Here is a 21,850-nt window from a genome sequence, read left to right on the forward strand (position 1 = left end):
GGTAAACTCAGGTAAAAACCAGTATCATATATTTTAAGGAATCGCTTGAATAAATGTACCGAAGCGTTTGAAATGATGTGAAGGGTTGAACAAATAGTTTTGAGAATTTCATTTCCGATCTGGGAAACGCTCTAGAGCAACTGTGTACAAAACAAATGACTTCTTGCTATTTCTCTCCCTTTCTCTTCAAGATTAGACAAGAAAATGGAAGTTTGTGTGTCATGGAGTCTCTCCTGTGGTTAAAAACTAATCGTTACACAGGATTCGCACTCGAGACCCCTTCCATAAATGTTAAATGAGACCTCTCTATACAGAAGAAAAAGATGTGTTAAACAAACAACAACAAAAAAAACACTGACCCATCAGGAACGTAAATTGAAATTCCATTACCATGCTTTTATTTCAACCAAAAACATCACTTAGATACTGTACATTGTTCTTGATTGTAAAATTGGTGCATGGTTAAGAACTGCTAGAGGTGTGTGTGTGTGTGTTCATTTTAATTTAGAATACAATTTACAAAATAACTGTCCCATTTAATACACTTCAAATATTTATTTTGTATAAGTTACTATTGATTGTAAAAGTAGACACACCCTAAATTTTGCAAGAAGGTAATGGGCATTTAGAGGTACACTATATGGACAAAAGATATTGAGATCTAAGACCTAGTAAAGACCTTTGGGATAAATTGGAACGCTGCTGTAGATCAGTAACTGACTTTACTTGTGCAGAATGAGCACAAATCTCCAACATCTAGTGGAACATTGCAGAAAAGTGGAGGTTATTATAAAGAGCGAACGGGGACTGATACTTTTGTCCATATGGTGTAGCTGGGAATATGAATACATTTACATTATGTTAAGAAAGGAAATGCAAAGTGGGACGGGCGTTCAAACTTTTGCATCTGCGTAATAAGTGCTATTAAAAGAAATTGTGTAATTCTGACATATGAGTGGCTCCGATCTTCTGAGGAAGAACATTTATGTGTATTTTGCACTTTTACCTGTTGGTTGACAGCAAACAGCTGCATGTTTCATTGTAATAAACTATAAACTGGCAGTTGACGCCAGAATCTGAGGTTTCGTTACCAGAGCAACTTTAAAATGCAGGTGAAAGATTGTGAACTACTTTTGGAAATCTCTCTCGAAAGAAACCGGTGTTTGACACAATAACAGTACAAAGTCTTGAAGAAGGAACTGAGGAATTATTTGGCCACTTTTCGTAGTTCTGCAAGGACCCAAATGGCGAAAGTAAGCAGAGCTACGGAGCCGGATTGGTGTGTGGCTGCCAGGGAAGTTGGCACGTACAGGAGCAAAGTGCTGATCCCAAGGGCCACCTACAACAACAACGACAACAGGCAATCAAAATGAGGCGGGATTAGGGTCTCATACAAGGCTTGCTTTTTGATCTCTTTACTTCTGATTCTATTCTGATAAGTCACATCCCTCATGAGGCCTGTTCATTTTGTTCTCCCTCTCGCTCTCTCACATACATACATTTTTTTATTTATTTATTTATATAATGCGCATAGATATTCGTATATATGCATATATATTCTTAGATATTCGTATATATGCATATATATTCTTAGATATTCGTATATTCATAGATATGCAAATATATGCTTAGATATTCGTATATATGCATAGATATTCGTATATATGCGTAGATATTCGTATTTATGCATATCACAGTGCTACAGGTATTACCTTCATTATTAAAGGAACATAGAACACAACAAAACCATGGCCTGCTTTATATATATATATATATATATATATATATATATAGATAGATAGATAGATATAGATATTCATATATATGCATATATATTCTTAGATATTCGTATATTCATAGATATGCAAATATATGCTTAGATATTCGTATATATGCATAGATATTCGTATATATGCGTATATATTCGTATTTATGCATATCACAGTGCTACAGGTATTACCTTCATTATTAAAGGAACATAGAACACAACAAAACCATGGCCTGCTTTATATATATATATATATATATATATATATATATATATATATATATATATATATATATATATATATATAAAAATCTCAAGTCGCACAAAAATATGCAAAAGAAAAAGAAATGTAAACTTAAGCAGCCTGAAGAAGTCTATTATACTCCATGTTCACATCGCTGTGAGGATTTCAGCCACTATTTTAACATTGCAGAGAAAACTGTTGGTTCTGATTGCAGTGTCCCATAGATGTGACCCTTTAACTAAAAAGGATGATTCAACCCACAGTAGTTCTGCATCTTCAGTCTCTACAGTTCCCACTTACTGCCCCTCTGGTCTTTGCCCTGTCACTTCTCAATCTTTGTGACAGCTTACCTCAGGGGCGAGGCCATATATACACTTAAGTGCTGTCTTAATAAATGAAAACTTTGTCAAATTCTTCAAAGGTATAACCTTTGATAATCTTTGAATGATGCTATTTAATTGGTTTCTGAATTGTTACATCAAATGTTTGCTTATATAATGATATTACAGGTTTACCTGATTGGTACAACGCGAGGTACAACGTCTGAAGCTACAGATATTACCGTCATTATTAAAAAAGGAACATAAAAAAAAACCATGGCCTGCTTTTTTTATATCGTTTGAGTTGATGTTCTATGTTCTGAAAAGTTCCCTGTTCATGTCCATGTTCATCATTTACACAAAAAGTCAAACTCAAATGAAACAAAACCTGTTTGTTAATTGTCCATTCCTTTTCCGTTCATATTTAAACTAAAAAAGCAGAGTAGCGGGGAAAATCGTCTTAAATTTTAATCGTCTTAGACTGAGCATCAAACTTAAGCTTAAGAGTCACCTAAATATTTAAAATCACTCACTTCCTTCCTTCATTTCCTCTTGAACAATTTTGGTTTTGAATACATCTGTGCTTTGTTATTCAATGAAAAACACATTGATACTGTTTTGTTGTAATTGAAACAATTATCCTGCAGCCACTGGGAAACAATTCCGCAGCCATGAGAAGATTTAGCAGTTACATAATAAACTGTGTCATCTGCACCCATTTGACAGCCAACCTCCATGGAACTTCCAGGTAAATCGTTTATATATAAACAAAATGGTAGCGGACCCAATATTGAAACTTGTGAGACACCTAACTTGGATTCTTGTTATAATGACCTTGCACCACTAATTTTAATGCACTGCTGTCTATGACCTAGGTACGATTTAAACCATTTCATTTGAATAAGTTTATTTTAGATTCTAAGTGAGAGTGCCTTTTTTTTTTTTTTTTTTTTTTTTTTTTTTAAAGTTACCAAAATGTTCTATTGGCCTTAATGTTTTTAAGATATCTTCGATATCTTCACCTTTTGAACTGTTTCATTGATTAATAATGTTACAGATTTTATCTTTATTAACCTGGAGAAATATAAAAACATGAATTTCTTACATCATGTGATTAAAAAAAATTGAATTCAAATCACGGTAAGTTCTTCTACTGAGTTGACAAAAAAGGTATTTTTCAAAGCATCAGTACTAAACCTTTCCATTTATATTCAGATTTGTTGCTGTTACTTTGACTACATTTCTGGTTAATTTATTCATATGCTTCCAAATAAGTGGAGTCAGCAAATAGCTGCATTAAATCAGATGACTTTGCTTTTCTAAGTTCACTAATCACTTTGTTTCTTAAACCTTTTAAAATTGATATATCTGAATGAAGATTATTATTTATTCAAGGAAAAAAAAGTTTCTCCTGTTACTTTTAAAAAAACATGTAAACTTCTGGTTTGTATTTGAAAGTGGGTCCATGATAAAATAAAATAAAAACACTCATTTAGATTATCAATTTAAAATGTAACATTACATAAACAAACATTTTCTGCTTAGGAATTCCATACCCTGCTTCTGTTGACCATACCCTGAACTACCCTTTTTGTGGCATGTGTTAACTTTGCTCGTACACACACAGTGGTTCTTGTATTTCTGTTTGAGGCTTATCTTTTGCAGGCTCAGCATAACCTTGTGGAGTTGTCTCTCCTAACTTTCTCTTCTGTTCTCACACGCTCACACACACACACACACACACACCTGGCAGCCCACCCCATTTTATTCTCCGTCTCTTTGGAAGTATATCTTCATGTGTGAGACAATAAACTTTGGAACTTCTCTCTGAAAGCCGACTCGTGTGTTTCATTGAGACTTCCCCGTATACGTAGAAGAGCAGGGATCGAGCGGAAAGGCTGAATTCAAGGGTATCCTGTCCGGGCGACAGAAGGCAATCCTGCCCAAGTGGCAGAGGATAAAACACTTTCTTACAAAATCGTTGTTTTATAAATTTTCTGAAAGTCAGTGTCGACCTATGATCAGCCAAACTTGTTAACAAAATTATCAATAACTGGCTCTGGTTTATTCGTAAAAATGAAATCCATCGGTATATTACTATTTTGTGTAATTCTGTAGGGCTCGTCATCATTGATGCAACATATTTAGATGCAATTTAAAAAAAAGGTTTTTCTTACTATTATCCAACCAATTTCTATTAAAATCTCCCAATTGATTTGTTTAATGCATCAATTAAACAATTTAAGCAGTTTATGGAAATCATGGAAAAACGAGGCAATATGAGAAGGGCGGGTTGGGGGTAATAAGACTATAATATCATGACCAATGGGCCAAACCAAAAAAACATTCCAGGAATCCAATATACAGTATGGGAAGAGACTCATTACATTTGTTTTACTCATGAATCCACCCGTTTTCTGGCTTTTATTGATTTCCAGATTCAGTTACAATTTTAGCCACTAGAGGTCATATGTTGTATTGTAATGTGATTGCATTTACACTACACAGACATAACCATCTACTATTTGGGGGAAAGGTTCCTCCCGATTTGTGGACGTTTGTGCCTTTAAAATCAATTGTTTTCACTCCTACCCATATAAAAATAAATAAATAAATAAATAAAAATATCTTCATGGAGCTGACTTTGTGCACAGGGGTATCATCATGCTTGAACAGGTTTGTGTCTCCTAGTTCAAGTGAAGGCAAAATATAATGCTCCCACAATCCTGTACAATTGCCGCCTTCAGCTTTGTGGTAACAGTTTGGGGAAGTACCACATACGGCTGGGAAAGGACAGGTGTCCCAATACTTTTGGAAATAAAGTGTATATTCCTGAAGACATTTCTTTTTTCATTTCCTCAGCTCGGGGTCCGAAAGTGCATGTAAGCAAGAGGTTATGTAATCTGCACTGTGTTTATCAATACAAAAAAAAAAAAATTAATTATAAATAAATTATTTATATATAAACAATCACAGCACTGAAGCCAGTGATTAGACCAATATACACCCTTGTATGTGTGTATTATTATGCAAATATGATTTATCCAGCCACTTTGACCTCATAGTAGGTATGAACCTCAGCGAACGATTTTCTCGCACTTTGATAACGGCGAGCGTTTTAGAGCCGGCTGTGAAAAGAACATTCGGAAAGCAATGTGTCGAAACTGTAGCTTAATCTCTAATTATTTTTGTTTGATAGGTCTTTATTCAGAGTCGGATTTCAGAATAATATATTGTCGAGATGAAGGGCGTTCGGAATCTCACGCATCAAACCAGCGTGATGTCGCTTCTCTAACGCACCTGAAAAGAGTAGTAAACGCTTGTAATGATCTATAATCCCGCTATTCACTGTCCCTTGTTACTCGCACTGTAGTTACCCGGTTGTTTATTTCAGAATGTGTGAAATGAAGCACTGACCTGTGTGTATGCCATGGCAGTCAAGCAGCTGATTGCAAGCTTTGTCCTCCTCGGCAGCTGCATGCGTCTGGAGAAGAGGAAGAGGCCGCTGATGGCTGCTAACGCGCTAATTCCCTGCCGAAAGATAAACGATTTTTTTGGGACTAAACAGGAGGAAAACCAGGCTACAGCGAGACAATTAGGATTTGGACTTAAGTGGGACATTGTGCATAGTTTGAGATCTTTCTCTGGCGCGTTATGCCGTGTTTATATTCCTAAATAATAAAAATCAAGATGTTTGAAATGGAAATAAATGCAACTGGTTAAAAAAAACAAAGATACAGACAAGTGGATGGATGGATGATCACTGAACACTGAAAATAGTGGAACAGCATAAAAATAGCTGTACGAGTGAATAAATGAGAGTCCAGATATGAGTCAATGAGCAAATAAGTGTTAAATGTCCCCAAATAGTGATAACCAGGTAAACATTGTGATTACTGTCGATACAAATGACCTCCTACATCTTCCACTGAAGGAGCATCAGTGGAGTGGGTCATGGAGGGGATGCAGTTTATTGTCCAGAATGGCTGTGAGCTTATTGATTATCCAGTGAGCATATCAGCCTCCTTCATCAGTTTGTTTAAAAGAACCTGCTTACAAGTTTTACTGGCTTTTCTTCACCTTATTTTGAGGGATAACACACTGTTAGATTTGTGCATTTATTTCACAGAGTTCTCTTCACTTTAGTCTCACAAAAAACATTACCTTTTATTTACTGGTTGTTGATTTGTGAATGGAGCAGTCATGTGCACTCACCAGTATGCGGTGGTCAAACTGGACAGTGGTGGGGTTCTCGAAAACGTTCTTGATTGTAGGAGAGAACGCCAGAAGATCGTCTGGGATCCAATATTCACCCATTTTTGGGAAAGAGTTGTAGACTAAACCAGCGTCGAGACCGGCGACAAAGGCTCCTGAAAAGAAAACATCACACTCATCCTCCTACTTATCCTTCTAATCCTCTTAGTCGCCCTCATACCCCTTTACTCTGCCTTATCCCCTTTACTCACCCTCATCCCCCCCTACTCGCCCTCATACCCCTCTACTCACAATCATTCTCCTCCCTTAATCAGCCTCATCCCTCTACCTATCCTTCTACTCCTCTTACTCGCCTCACCCCCCTACTCACCCTCATCCACCTTACTCGTTCTCATCCCCTTTACTCGCCCACATCCCCTTTACTCGCCCTCATACCCCTCTACTCGCCCTCATACCCCCACTGCCTCATCCCCTCTACTCGCCTCATCCTCCTCTCCTTACTCGCCTCGCCCCTTACTCGCTCTCATCCTCCTTACTCACCCTCCTCCCCTTACTCGCCTCGCCCCTTACTCGCCCTCATCCTGCTATCTAGCCTTCTACTCCTCTTACTCGCCTCACCCCACTACTCGCCTCATCCACCTTACCGCCCTCATAACACTCTACTCGCCTCCACCTCATCCTTTTACTCGCCTCCCGTGCCCTTACTCGCCTCGCCCCTTACTCGCTCTCATCCTCCTTACTCACCCTCCTCCCCTTACTCGCCTCGCCCCTTACTCGCTCTCATCCTCCTTACTCACCCTCCTCCCCTTACTCGCCTCGCCCCTTACTCGCCTCGCCCCTTACTCGCTCTCATCCTCCTTACTCACCCTCCTCCCCTTACTCGCCTCGCCCCTTACTCGCCTCGCCCCTTACTCGCTCTCATCCTCCTTACTCACCCTCCTCCCCTTACTCGCCCTTATACCCCTACTTATCCTTCTACTCCTCTTACTCGCCTCACCCCACTACTCGCCTCATCCACCTTACCCGCCTCATAACACTCTATTCGCCTCCACCTCATCCTTTTACTCGCCTCCCGTGCCCTTACTCGCCTTATACCCCTCTACTGCCCTCATACCCCTCTACCGCCTCGCCCCTTACTCGCTCTTATCCTCCTTACTCACCCTCACCCTCCTCCCCTTACTCGCCCTTGCCCCTTACTCGCCATCATCCCCTCACGCCCTCATCCTGCTATCTAGCCTTCTACTCCTCTTACTCGCCCTCACCCCACTACTAGCCCTCATCCACCTTACCGCCCTCATAACACTCTACTCGCCTCCACCTCATCCTTTTACTCGCTCCCGTGCCCTTACTCGCCCTTATACCCCTACTTATCCTTCTACTCCTCTTAGTCGCCCTCATACCCCTTACTCACCCTCATACCCCTTGCTCTGCCTTATCCCCTTACTCGCCCTCATTCCCTCTATTTGCCCTCATACCCCTCTACTCGCCTCATCCCCTTACTCGCCTCGCCACCTTACTCACCCTCCTACCTATCCTTCTACTTCACTTACTCGGTCTCACCGACCTACTCACCCTCATACCCCTTACTCGCCCTTATCCCTCTGACTCGCCTCATACCCCTTACTCACCCTTATCATCCTCCTCCTTCCTCGCCCTTATACCCCTCTACTGCCTCATACCCCTCTACTCATCCTCCTCCTCCTCTTACTCGCCTCATACCCCTTACTCTGCCTCATCCTCTACTCACCCTCCTCCCCTTACTCGCCTCGCCCCTTACTCACCCTCCTCCTCCTCTTACTCGCCCTTATACCCCGCCCTCATCCCCTTACTCGCCCTTATACCCCTTACTTGCCCTCATACCCCTTACTGCCTCATCCTCCTACCTATCCATTTACTCCTCTAACTCGCCATCACCCCCTTACTCGCCTCATCCCCTTACCTGCCCTCATCCTCCTACCTATCCTTCTACTCCTCTTACTGCCTCATCCCCTTACTCGCCCTTATACCCCCACTTATCCTTCTACTCCTCTTACTGCCCCTCATACCCCTCTACTCGCCTCATCCCCTTTCCTGCACTTATCCCTCTTACCGGCCCTCATCCTCCTCCCCTTACTCGCCTCATCCTTCTACCTATCCTTCTACCTCTTACTCGCCTTCATCCCCTCTACTGCCCTCATCCCCTCTATTCGCCCTCATCCTCCTCCCCTTACTCAGCCTCGCCCCTTACTCACCCACATCCTTCTACCTATCCTTCTACTCCCCTTACTCGCCTCATACCCCTCTACTGCCCTCATCCTCCTCCCCTTACTTGCCCTCGCCCCTTACTCGCCCTCATCCCTCTACTCACCCTCCTCCTCCTCCTCCTCCTCCTCTTACTCGCCTCACCCCCTTACTCGCCCTCATCCTCCTACCTATCCTTCTACTCCTCTTACTTGCCCTCACCCCTAATCGACCTCATCCTCCTAACTATCCTTCTACTCCTCTTACTCACCCTCATACCCCTTACCCACCCTCATCCCCTTACCCACCCTCATCCCCTTACTCGCCTTATCCACCTTACTCGCTCATCCCCTTTACACGCCCCCATCCCTTTTATCCGCCTCATACCCCTCTACTCGCCCTCATCCTCCTCCCTTACTCGCTCTCATCCCCTTACTCACCCTCATCCTCCTCCCCTTACTCGCCTCGCCCCTTACTCGCCTCAACCCCTTACTCACCCTCATACTCCTACCTAGCCTTCTACTCCTCTTACTTGCCCTCACCCCCTTACCCGCCCTCATAACACTCTACTCGCCTCACCCCCACTCGCCCTCATCCTCCTCCTCTTACTTGCCCTCGCCCCTTACTGCCTCATACCTCTACTTATCCTTCTACTCCTCTTAGTCGCCTCATACCCCTTACTCCCCTCATCCCCTTACTCTGCCTCATACCCCTCTATCCGCCTCATCCTCCTCCTCTTACTCACCCTTGCACCCTTACTTGCCCTAATCCCCTTACTCGCCTCATCCTTCTACCTATCTTTCTACTCCTCTTACTCGCCTCACCCCCTACTGCCCTTATCCACCTTACTCGCCTTCATACCCCTCTACTGCCCTCATCCTCCTCTTTCTTTACTCGCCTCATCCTCCTCCCTTACTCACCCTCATCCTCCTACCTATCCTTCTACTCCTCTTACTCACCCTCATCCCCTTACCGCCCTCATCCCCTTACCTGCCCTCATCCTCCTACCTATCCTTCTACTCCTCTTACTCGCCATCACCCCCCTTACTCGCCCTCATCCTCCCACCTATCCTTCTACTCCTCTTACTCGCCCTCATCCCCTTACTCACCTCATCCTCCTACATATCCTTCTACTCCTCTTACTCGCCCTCATCCCACTTACTCGCCTCATACCCTCTACTCGCCTCATCCTCCTACCTATCCTTCTACTCCTCTTACTCGCCTCACCCCTTACTCGCCTCAAACCCCTTACTCGCCTCACCCCTCTACTTGGCCTCACCCCCTACTCGCCCTCATAACCCTCTACTGCCTCATCCTCCTACTCCCTTACTCGCCCTCATCCCCTTACTGCCCTCATCCCCTTACCTGCCCTCATCCTCCTACTCCTCTTACTGCCCTCATCCTCCCTTACTCGCCTCACCCCTTACTCACTTTCATTCCGTCTACTTGCCCTCATCCTCCTCCCTTACTCGCCTCACCCCCTTACCGCCTCATACCCCCACTTATCCTTCTACCTCTTACTCGCCTCATCCCCTTACTCACCTCATCCTCCTACATATCCTTCTACTCCTCTTACTCACCCTCATCCCCTTTACACGCCCCCATCCCTCTCTATTCACCCTCATCCTCCTCCTTCCTCGCCCCCTTACTCGCCTCAAACCCCTTACTCGCCTCACCCCTCTACTTGGCCTCACCCCCTACTCGCCCTCATAACCCTCTACTGCCTCATCCTCCTACTCCTCTTACTCGCCCTCATTCCCTTTACTCACCCTCATCCCCTTACTCGCCCTTATACCCCTCTACTTGCCCTCATCCTCCTCTTTCTTTACTCGCCTCACCCCTTACTCACTTTCATTCCGTCTACTTGCCCTCATCCTCCTCCCTTCCTCGCCCTTATACCCCTCTACTCGCCTCATACCCCCACTTATCCTTCTACTCCTCTTACTCGCCCTCATCCCCCTTACTCGCCCTCATACCTCTACTTATCCTTCTACTCCTCTTAGTCGCACTCATTCCTTTACTCACCCTCATCCCCATTACTCGCCCTCATACCCCTCTACTTGCCCTCATCCTCCTCTTCTTACTCACCCTCACCCCTTACTCACCTCATCCCCTTACTGCCCTCATCCTCCCCTTCCTCGCCCCCTTACTCGCCCTCATCCCCTTACTCGCCCTCATCCCCTTACTCGCCTCATCCTCCTCCCTTCCTCGCCCCCTTACTCGCCCTCATCCTCTACTTATCCTTCTACTCCTCTTACTCGCTATCACCCCTTACTCGCCCTCATCCCCTTTCCTGCCCTCATCCTCCTACCTATCCTTCTACTCCTCTTACTGCCCTCATCCCCTTTACTCACCCTCATCCCCTTACTCGCCCTTATACCCCTCTACTTGCCCTCATCCTCCTCTTTTTACTCGCCTCACCCCTTACTCACTTTCATTCCGTCTACTTGCCCTCATCCTCCCCTTCCTCGCCCCCTTACTGCCCTTATACCCCATTTATCCTTCTACTCCTCTTAATCGCCTCATACCCCTTACTCTGCCTCATCCCCTCTACTCGCCCTCATCCCCTTTACTCGCCTCGTCCCTCTACTCGCCTCGTCCTCCTACCCATCCTTCTACTCCTCTTACTCGCCTCATTCCCTTTACTCACCCTCATCCCCTTACTTGCCCTTATACCCCTCTACTTGCCCTCATCCTCTTTTTAACTCGCCTCATCCTCTTTTTAACTCGCCCTCATCCCCCTCTACTCAGCCTCGCCCTTATACCCCTACTTATCCTTCTACTCCTCTTAGTCGCCTCATAACCCTTACTCTGCCTCATCCCCTTTACTCACCCTCATCCCCCTACTCCTCTTACTCGCCTCATACCCCTCTACTCACCCTCATCCTTCTACCTATCCTTCTACTCCTCTTACTCGCCTCACCCTCCTACTGACCTCATCCTCCTACCTATCCTTCCACTCCTCTTATTCACCCTCATCCCCCTTACCCGCCTCATCCCCCTTACCGCCTTCATCCCCCTTACCGCCTTCATCCCCTTACTGCCTTCATCCCCTCTACTCGCCATCATCCCCTCTACTCGCCCCTCTACTGCCCTCATCCCCTCTACTCGCCTCATCCTCCTCTTCTTACTCACCCTCATCCTTCTACTCCTCTTACTCGGCCTCTCCCCTACTCACCCTTGTACCCCTTACTTGCCCTCATACCCCTCTACTCGCACTCATACCCCTCTTACTGGCCCTCATCCCCCTTAATCACCCTCATCCACCTTACTCACCCTCATCCTCCTACCTATTCTTCTACTCCTCTTACTCGCCCTTAAACCCCTTACTCGCCCTCATACCCCTTAGCTTAGCTTGCTATTCGAACAACTGTTTCACCTGTTTTAAGTGCTCATTTTGACCCAAAGGTGATGGTCCTAACCTGAGAGAGCTGTAAGGAAGACCAGAGCCCCTGTGCCTTTGGCGAACCTCCTGAGCTGCACAATTCGTCTGGTGTCAGGAAGCTGTGTAAAAGAAATATTTTGTAATTAAAGGGTGTTTGGGCTTCATGTAGAACCTTGTAGGGGTGTGTGTGGGTGTGTGTGTGTGTGTGTGTGTGTGTGTGTGTACCCTGTTCACAGGAAGCATTAGTGTGAGTCCTGTCCAGAGACTGCCGCAGTACAAAAGAAGAGCTGAACCCAGATGAGACGCCAGTCTGTACTGACTGACACGGGGAACGTCATACGAGTCTGGTTTCTCCTCCAGTCCACTTTTCACCATGTACCAACCCAGCAGACCCTATGAGCAAACAGAAATACACATTAAACCCACAAAGCAGTATGACATATTCAAGGGGTAATAGTCAATATATTGATACAAACACGGCTGGACACACCATGCTCGTGTGTACCAACATCTGAGACCATGTAATGCTATGCAGAGTATAATAGTAGTAGTATACCCTGAGAGCATTTCACAATTATATGAATTATAAAATAAATAAATATAATGTCAATAATATAAAGTACAAGGGCAGTGTCTACCAGACCTGAGATCCCCTACAATAATCTGTCTCATGAATCCCCTGAAAAATCCCTACAATTCCACATATTGAGGGAGTGAATGAATGACGGATAAAAGGAATGACATGAAAAGACATGTTAGTTTGCTAAAATAAGTAGAACAATTAGGTAGATCATATCTTTAAAAAATGTAACATATATACACACACACACACACACACACACACACACCTGTATTACCCAAATGTGGTCTAACGAATGTACAATAATGAATTAAATATTCTAATTTTTATATTTTATTTAATCAATTTAATTTGTGCCAATTTAATTGATAACACAATTTAAATCAATATAATAATATGTATTGCATTGACATGATTTTTTGTATTTTATTTTTTATAAGACATAATAAAATATAAGAAGTGTATATTTTATTTAAACAGGCATTTTATTTTTACTTGTCTCAAAAATGTAAAATGCTAAGATTCACAAATGTAAAAATAAACTGTGTTAATAAAAAAACTTTTATTTTTGCATTTATTCCTCCTACATGTACAGAAATGTGACCTAAAAACGCGAGAAACGCACTGAACCATTAATTTTGTGTACCATTACAACTTATATATATACGTAAATTGCTGAAGCTGTAACAGTTTTGCTTGCTAGCCTTCAGTATATTAATAAAACAATAACAAAATGTGTAGTTCAATTATGAAACTCTACTCAGGTGGCAACTTGTCCACGTCAGTGATGTGGCCTATTCTTTTTTCTCCATCCATGTAACTCGTCATATACAGGAATAATCTTAACATCTGTATATTAAAACATGCTTGAGAAAGCTGTCTTTAGCCTTAAGCACAGCAGCAGCATTCGACACCAAACCCTATCTACAATCCATAATCATTACATAAACTCAATGTCTTTCATATATTGTTTTTTAAAAGTATGGTTTATTCACTGACAGGTATATACAATATAATCGGGCAATGGAGCTACCTTGGGGTAACCATGGTTACAAAGTTCCTGCAAATTCCTGAGACTCATAAAACACAACAGATTTTTATCCGTTTTGGTTTTGGGCTAGAAAGTTTTCTTTCAGCATTTTGTTAAACTAAGGGCAGAAATCTAAGGACACTTAACTCTGACCCATACGAGGGCTAAAATGGATAAAAACCTGCCTCGGAAGGGAGTTCACAAGATTCTTTGCAGATTGTTCAGATTTCTAATGAAAAAGTAACTACAGTGGAACCCGGTTATCTCGCCCTCGGTTATCTCGACAACCCTATTAAGTCGACATTTTTGAAGTGGAACCGCCAAATTCTCGCTTTTTCTAAGCATTTTTTATCGGTTATGTCGACTTTTTTTATGTCGCCGAACCCTAATATCTCGAGCACAAGGGGGGAAAAATTAGAAATTTTAACGTCAGTTATGTCGATCGGCGCTGTGCAGCCGCAGAAGAACTTCATGAGTGGCGGAAAAATCAAACCTTACAGATACTACAGGTGTTTGTATTGTATACTGGTGAATCTCTGCTGTTAGTAAGTGCACATATGCATTTTTTTTGTTAAATGTTATGCGATGAACGGGAGCGCGGCGCTCCCGGCTTCAACTCCTTACGGCGCGCGTTGCTCCTTACCGAGAGAGCCGTGCTCCTTACCGGCGCGGGCGAGCAGGGTAAGGAGCGCGGCTCTCGGTAAGGAGCACGGCTCTCGGTAAGGAGCACGGCTCTCGGTAAGGAGCACGGCTCTCGGTAAGGAGTTGAAGCCGGGAGCTTCAGAGAAAGCGGCCGAGAAAGCACCTGCCACGCCCCCTTCGGCCATTCACGTTTGAGACTTTTCTGTCCCTCGTTTTTGGTTTCGGGTTCGGTTTTGGATCTTCCGGGGGTTTTTTTCCGGCTTCGCGCCGTGCCGCCGGTCCGCGATGCCGAGGTAAGTTTTTTCGGACACTTTGCTTTGTGTGTTTGTGCGGATTACTTCAGCCTGATGGTCATAAGTTTTCAGAAACTTAGTTACTGTTTTTTTTCTTTTTTTCCACATGTGGACTAAATGTGAGACGGCACGGTGCAGCCGCTGGTTTTTTTTTTTTTGAGCGATCTGTGTGTTTATAATGTTGGAGAATATAATAAAGGTTTGTATGGAGAATGGACGGTGGTTTGTATTGTATACTGGTAAATCTCTGCTGTTAGTAGGTGCACTTATGCCTTTTGTTGTTAACAAACGTATGTACATTTTTATAGCATGCCTTCATCAAACAAATCGCAGCAACGCTGTTGTGTAAAAAAAACCCTTCAAAAACACGTGCATGCACATTCTCATTTATTAACGCACATCATGTACATAAAGAAATTTCAAGCACGTTAATATACTGCCACCATTTTGTTTTCGTTTATCTCGATCATCGGTTACTTCGATGCTTTTTGGCGACCCCCTACGACATCGACATAACCGGGTTCCACTGTATTTTCCCTTGCCAAATATGTTCTTACATTTACAGCATTTGCCAGATGCCCTTATCTAGAGCGACTTACAATTCATACAACTGAGCAGCTAATGGTTAAGGGCCCAGCAGTGTCAGCCTACTAGTGCTGGGATTTCAACTCATTATGTTCTGATCAGAAGTCCAACATCTTGACCACTGAGCTACCACCTCCCCCAAATGGTCTTCGCTAGTTGGAGATTTTTTTCCTGATTTTGTGATCCAGTTCATCAGGATTTAAGTGCAGTGACTGAACAGGCCTTTCTGAATAACACTTACAGAGTTTGGGCTTCGGGGTTATAGTTTGTTTTTTGTGTTTTTGGTTCCAATTATCTGCAGTCCAGTCGGAACTGCATGGCATCTCGGAGTTTTTCGTTGCCACCATCAACACTAGCTTGCTCATTAGGGACAGAAATATAGGCACTAAACTTACAGTCACTATAACATACAAGCTGCTATACAAGCTGCACACTGGCTACTCTAAAATAAATCCATGATTCATTTCTATAATATTGTTCCTTGAGAGGAAAATACTAAAATGGTGATGAAATTTGAGGGGTGCACTCACTTGTGTGAGAGTCTGCATATATTAAACTTGATCTGAAATTTTGAAAATTAACCTTTTTTTTTTTACAACAATACCTGGAAGACGACGAAGCCGCACAAGCCCAAAACTTTAGCCTTCATTGACCGGTTGAAGTAGCCTTTCTTCCAGAAATACACAGTGGGCAGGATGTAGGCTAAGCCCACTAGCCTTCCCCACATACGGTGTCCCCACTCCATGTAGAAGATGAACTTAAACTCAGTAAGGGTCATGTCATGGTTCATTCTGTTGCAAATAATGAGATCAAAGTAAACAGACACTAGGCATAATAACAGAGCAATGGGTTCTAAACAAGAGATTTTAGTGTATTGGTTTTCTCAAATAATGTCATTGTCATAAGTAATGAAATATTAATGACTGAGACCAAATTCAAGGGTGTATGTGGGAGTGTGAGAGATTGATCAGAAGTGTGTACAGGATTGTGGGAAATTGGTTAGGGCTGTCTGTAGGAACAGGTGAAATGTTTAGTGTTAGTCAGGGATATTGTTTAAGACTCTCTGTGTAAGCAGGAATAATTAATTAAGAGTGTTGGATCAGAAGGGATTGGTCAAGAGTGTTCGTAGGGATGACGATGATCCGAGTATCAGCAGGTGTCGGCAGGAATGGTGGAGAAGGTCTGAAGGAGAGGATTGTACTGGTCAAGAGTGTTTGCAGGAGCAGGTTTGGTCAAGAGTGTAAAACGTGGTGGGGAATATTGATTACGAGTGTCTGTAAAAGCAAAAGACACTCGTTCGAAGTGTTTGTGAGAGCAGGAGGGATTAGTTAAGCATGTGTGCACAAGTGGGAAGTATTGGGTGGTGGGGATATTCGGATAAATATAGATCGGATAAATATAATTTGTATAAAAACAGACTATATTAGTGTGGGTAACCACATGAGAAAACCAGACTCACATTTTAAACTCAGGAAACTGTTGGTATTTAGAGAACTCTGCCTCCCACTCGGCCTGGGTCTGAGGTGGCTTCATCTCCTTCACCAAGTGCCAGTCCACCATGGAGAGGCCTGACTCAGTCAATCTGGATAAACAAATCAGCTTTCTTTAAATTCAATTTTATTATATATATGATTGGGCAACTACTGCAGGAGTGATATGGGTGACAGCTAGAAAGTTTCTTGGTGTGACAGCTAGAAAGGTTCTTGGTGTGACATCTGGAAATAGAAAGGAAGACAAAGAGACATGGTGGTGGAATGAGGAAGTGCAGAACCGCATAAGGAGAAAGAGGATGACAAAACAGAAGTGTGATCGACAGAGCAATGAGAAAAGTAGGCAGAAGTACAAGGAGATGCAGCAGCAGGTAAAAAGGGATGTGGTGAAAGCCAAGGAAAAGGCGTATGAGGAGCTGTATGAGAAGTTGGACACTGAGGAAGAAGAAAAGGATTTGTACCGATTGGCAAGGCAGTGGGACCGAGCTGGGAAGGATGTGCTGCAAGTAAGAGCAATAAAGGATGGAGATGGAAATGTGTTGACTAGTGAGGAGAGTGTGTTGAGAAGATGGAGGAAGTATTTTGAGCAGCTGATGAATGAGGAAAATGAGAGAGAGAAGGTTGGATGGTGTGGAGATGGTGAAGCAGGAAGTGGATAAGATTAGTAAGGAGGAAGTGAGAGCAGTGATTGAGAGGATGAAGAGTGGAAAGTCGGTAGGACCAGATGACATACGGTAGAAGCATGGAGATGTTTAGGAGAGATGGCAGTGGAGCTTTTAACAAGGAAAGTGGGAGGATGCCTGAGGAATGGAGGAGAAGTGTGCTGGTACCGATCTTTAAGAATAAGGGAGATGTCGCCCAAGCAGACATTTTTAGTTTTAGAACTCTCTTGAATGAAAAAAAAACAATATTCAAGTGTTGTCTGAATAAGATTATACTTCAAACACCATGAACAGGCAACCCTGAGGGTTTCTGCTTGGGGTTCTGTAATTGTCCTAAATTTTTGAAGTATAATATATTTAATTTGTAGCTATTTAATTTTTTTTTTTTAGTAAATCAACCTGAACTGGTCTAAAACACATACTCACAATCAACATTACAATAATCGAAAGAATTAAAAAAATATGAACGACTGACTTTTTTTTAACCCAGCTTTTCACCAATCAATCCCGTGCAATACAAAAGGCTTTACAGCCGGCTCTGTACCATCTTTAGAATGTAGTGATGATTACACATGCCATTACTGTCAGGAGATTTCCCTCCATTTAGAACACTTTCTATTTACGACACCTATTGAAACCATCTCAGCACATACTAAAAGGCTTAGAGAAAGGTTTTTCTTTTATGGTCACTGATCCGCACAGAAATTTGATGTTTGAAAAGCCTGTGAAGCATGTACTTATGTGCTGGCTGAGAATTTCAGTTCTGTTCAACTTACCTAAAAAACTAATTCATATGCATCCATACTGGAGCATATGAATGTATGAGTCTACACTGATCAGGCTAACATTAATAACCACTGAGTGGTGACGTAACACTGATTATCTCATCATGGCACCTGTTAGCGGGTGGATTTATTAGGCAGCAAGTGAACATTTTATCCTCAAAGTTGACGTGTTGGAATCAGAAAAAATGGATGTAAGGATTTGAGCGAGTTTGAGAAATTGTGAGACGTCTAGACGACCGGGGCAGAGCATCTCCAAAACTGCAGCTTGTGGCATGTTCCCAGTCTGTAGTGGTCAGGATCTATCAAAAGTGCTCCAAAGAATGAAAAGTGGTGAACCGGCGACTGTTTTGGCAGCAAAAAAGGGGCCAACACAATATTAGGAAGGTGGCCATAATGTTATGCCTGATCAGTGTGTAGATCTTTTTAAATGACCTGTGGCTTACACAAGGGTTAGAGACCATATGGAGCATATGATTGGTCTTGAACCTTACTGACCTGGTTACTCCTCCCAGAACTACAGCGCCCAGAACGAGGCCACTGCATCCCACCAGCCAGCGTCCTACAATCCGGTCTGATGCTGCATTGGGGAGTGTGTTGGAGGAACACTGTGCAGATATGGTCTGGCTCACAGCTGTGTTCTGCCCTCTCTGATACAGGCATTGTCTCAAAGGTGAGAGCTGAAATAGAAAAGTACAAACAGAAAAGGTGAGCAACAGCAAAGTAACGGAATTAAGCAGATTTGTCTGAAATTAATATCGATCCACCCAACTAACTAACCAAATCAACCCACTCACCCACCTACCTACCTACCTATATATCCACCCACACACATCTACCTACATAACCTAATTACCCACCTAATTACCTACCTACACAGCCACCCTCCTACCCACCCACACATCTACCTACATAACCACCCACCCACATCTACCTACATAACCACCCACCCACACAACCACCTAATTACTTACCTACATAGCCACACTCCTACCCACCCACACAATCACCCACCCACACATCTACCTACACAATCACCCACACCTATCTACCTACATAACCACCCACCCACACTCCCACCTAATTACTTACCTACATAGCCAAACTCCTTCCCACCCACACAATCACCCACCACACATCTACCTACATAACCACCCACACACCTATCTACCTACATAACCACCCACCCACACTCCCACCTAATTACTTACCTACATAGCCAAACTCCTTCCCACCCACACAATCACCCACCCACACATCTACCTACACAATCACCCACCCACACAATCACCCACCCACACATCTACCTACATAACTACTCACCCACACAACCACCTAACTACATACATATCCACCCACCTATCTACCAATCTAACTACCTAATGCTACTATAGCACTATTTCTGTCTCCCAGTACCTGATTTTGGATTAGTATCTGTGTTGAATTTTATCCGTATATCGCTTTCAACAACAGACAAAGGTAAAAAGGTTATATAGTTTAAATGTATACATTTAGTGCCTATAAGTTGGTTCCTTATAAATGTAACCCTAATGAGTGAGCTAGTGGGGACAGTAGCAAGGAAAACCCCTGAGATGGCATGAGGAAAAAACCTTAAGAGGAACCAGATTTAAAAGGAAACCCATCATCATCTGGGTGGCACCAAATGTCCATTCATTACAGTTCCATCATTGTTGATTAGTACTATTCAGTGATAGATGCTTAAATGCAAAACTGTTAATGCAAACTGTAGTCCTAAGCCATTGTAGCAGATCGTTGATATTAATCGGTCCTCAATCAGTTGCTCAGTAACTTCATGGATCTTCAGTCTATTCATTTGGAACCATCCTCATGTGCACAAAATGTCTCCAATTGAAGAAAACTCTAAAAGTAGGGAGTCGGGATATTTTCGGGTTTCTGGGACATTTTCCAGATTCCACCAATTTTTGAATTTCATTTAGAACAAATGTAAAATGGGCACCAAATGTAAAAACTGTTAGAGTTAAACGAACAACAGAAACCACCAGACTATGAACTTTGAACAAAATAAAGTACTATGAACATCCTCCTTTATAGAATAGCCTTTATTTGTCACATATACATTACAGCAGTGAAATTCGTTCTTTGCGTAACTCAGCTCGTTTAGAAGTTGGGGTCAGAGCGCAGGGTCAGCCAGGATACGACGCCCCAGGAGCACAGAGGGTTAAAAGCCCTGGCTCAAGGGCCCAAGAGTGGCAGCTTGGCGATACCGTGGCTTGAACCCCCAACCGTCCGATCAGTAACCTTGCGCCTTAACCACTGAAATACCACTCCCCTATAGTCCTCTCTTGCACAGTACAGTATAATCAGAGTATACAGGAGGTTTACCGGTCGGTCCTATTTTGTATTGTGTGATATACATATTTGTCCCACACTGTCTTGTGTTGTCTGTCTGCACTGTTTGCACTCAATGCACTTGCTGTTGTGTGCTGAAGCTCGATGTTGTTTAATGAAGCACCAGGGTTCTGGAGGAACGGTGTCTTATTTCACTGTGTACGGAGTCAACTGTATAATGGTAGAAATGACAAAGCTTCCTGACTTGACTTGATAAACAGCTCCTTACACTGAACATATAATACATCAGCACTGTATATCCTTCTCAGTGAAGATAAAGGGTGCTGATGTGTGTGTACCTTGTGTTCATCTTCATTTCAAGTCCGCTGGTGGTCAAAACGGCGACTGATGTAAAGGGGGGTATATGGATTACAGTCTGTGCATCTAATAAAAGGGTCAGTTTGTGTATGTTTGGGTCAGAAGCACGTGTTTACATATCAGATATTTTCACACAAATGCCACTTTCTATAATAGATTACGAAATCAACAGAGCATTACAACTTGACCGATGGCATCAGCAGCACAAACCCCAAAAGATCCCACATGATTATATACTTCAGAAAGAAATCAAGGTCTTGAAGCTCTTACGTGACTCTGTTGAAACCCTCTCCCTGCGTTTCTGTAGCCGCACCGGACTACATGCCTCAGCGTGGGGAGCAGCATCACCACGCGTGTCCTCTCTCGGTTCTTTTTTTTGTTTGTTTGTTTGTTTGTTTGTTTGTTTTTGCTTTCAGAGAAACCACCTGCTAGTGTAGTGCATTTCTCATTGAGGGCTTCTTCAGTGAGACGCCATATTGCTTTACGCCTCCGCGTTCAACTTTGACCCCTAGTCAACGTCATAGCCGCGCGCCGGAACACGTGGAAAAGCTTAATATGGTTTAATGCGACAAAAAAAAAACGTTTTTTAAAACACCAAACACATTATTAATATATTTATAAAAAACACAGCGTCCAGAAACTTTCAGAGTACAAACGTAACGCGTTTAATGAGTAGCTAAGCATTTTTCTTAAGTTTTCTATGGAAGAAAAGCGTTACGTTCGTCTTCTTGAGTCGCATGTACACGGTGTGCTTTATTCACGTGTTTACTAAATTTGCTCTTGTAAAAACGCTGCATTAAACCACGTAAAGCGTTTTTATCGGAAACTAGTGACTTGTCAACGCCTACATGTGTGTCTACAAACATATTTACACTTTGCATAGGTTTTATACTCATCATCTGCTTGAAACAATAAACGTCTTTCAAAGCACAGGCACAATATCCCC

At 42.9% G+C, this 21,850-nt stretch overlaps 1 protein-coding gene across 2 annotated transcripts; it reads right to left on the reverse strand.

Moving 5' to 3' along the window:
- Positions 1-371: 371 nt before the first annotated feature.
- LOC124381154 (cytochrome c oxidase assembly protein COX15 homolog) lies at positions 372-21,393 on the reverse strand. Of its 2 annotated transcripts, none has more exons than XM_046842567.1 (9): positions 21,175-21,392; positions 18,715-18,896; positions 16,742-16,864; positions 15,887-16,073; positions 12,378-12,545; positions 12,190-12,271; positions 6,548-6,702; positions 5,750-5,863; positions 372-1,339 (listed from the first exon to the last, which is right to left on the reverse strand). In XM_046842567.1, the coding sequence occupies exons 1-9, from the start codon at positions 21,247-21,249 to the stop codon at positions 1,208-1,210; spliced, it is 1,218 nt and encodes a 405-aa protein (XP_046698523.1). In that variant the 5' UTR covers positions 21,250-21,392; the 3' UTR covers positions 372-1,207. The 2 variants fall into 2 exon arrangements, with proteins under 2 accessions (XP_046698523.1, XP_046698524.1); XM_046842568.1 differs by lacking the exon at positions 372-1,339 and adding an exon at positions 4,721-5,632 and having other exon boundaries at positions 21,175-21,393.
- Between the last annotated feature and the right edge of the window lie 457 nt (positions 21,394-21,850).

Source organism: Silurus meridionalis, chromosome 28 (genome assembly GCF_014805685.1).
Source record: "Silurus meridionalis isolate SWU-2019-XX chromosome 28, ASM1480568v1, whole genome shotgun sequence".
Lineage (NCBI taxonomy): Eukaryota > Metazoa > Chordata > Actinopteri > Siluriformes > Siluridae > Silurus > Silurus meridionalis.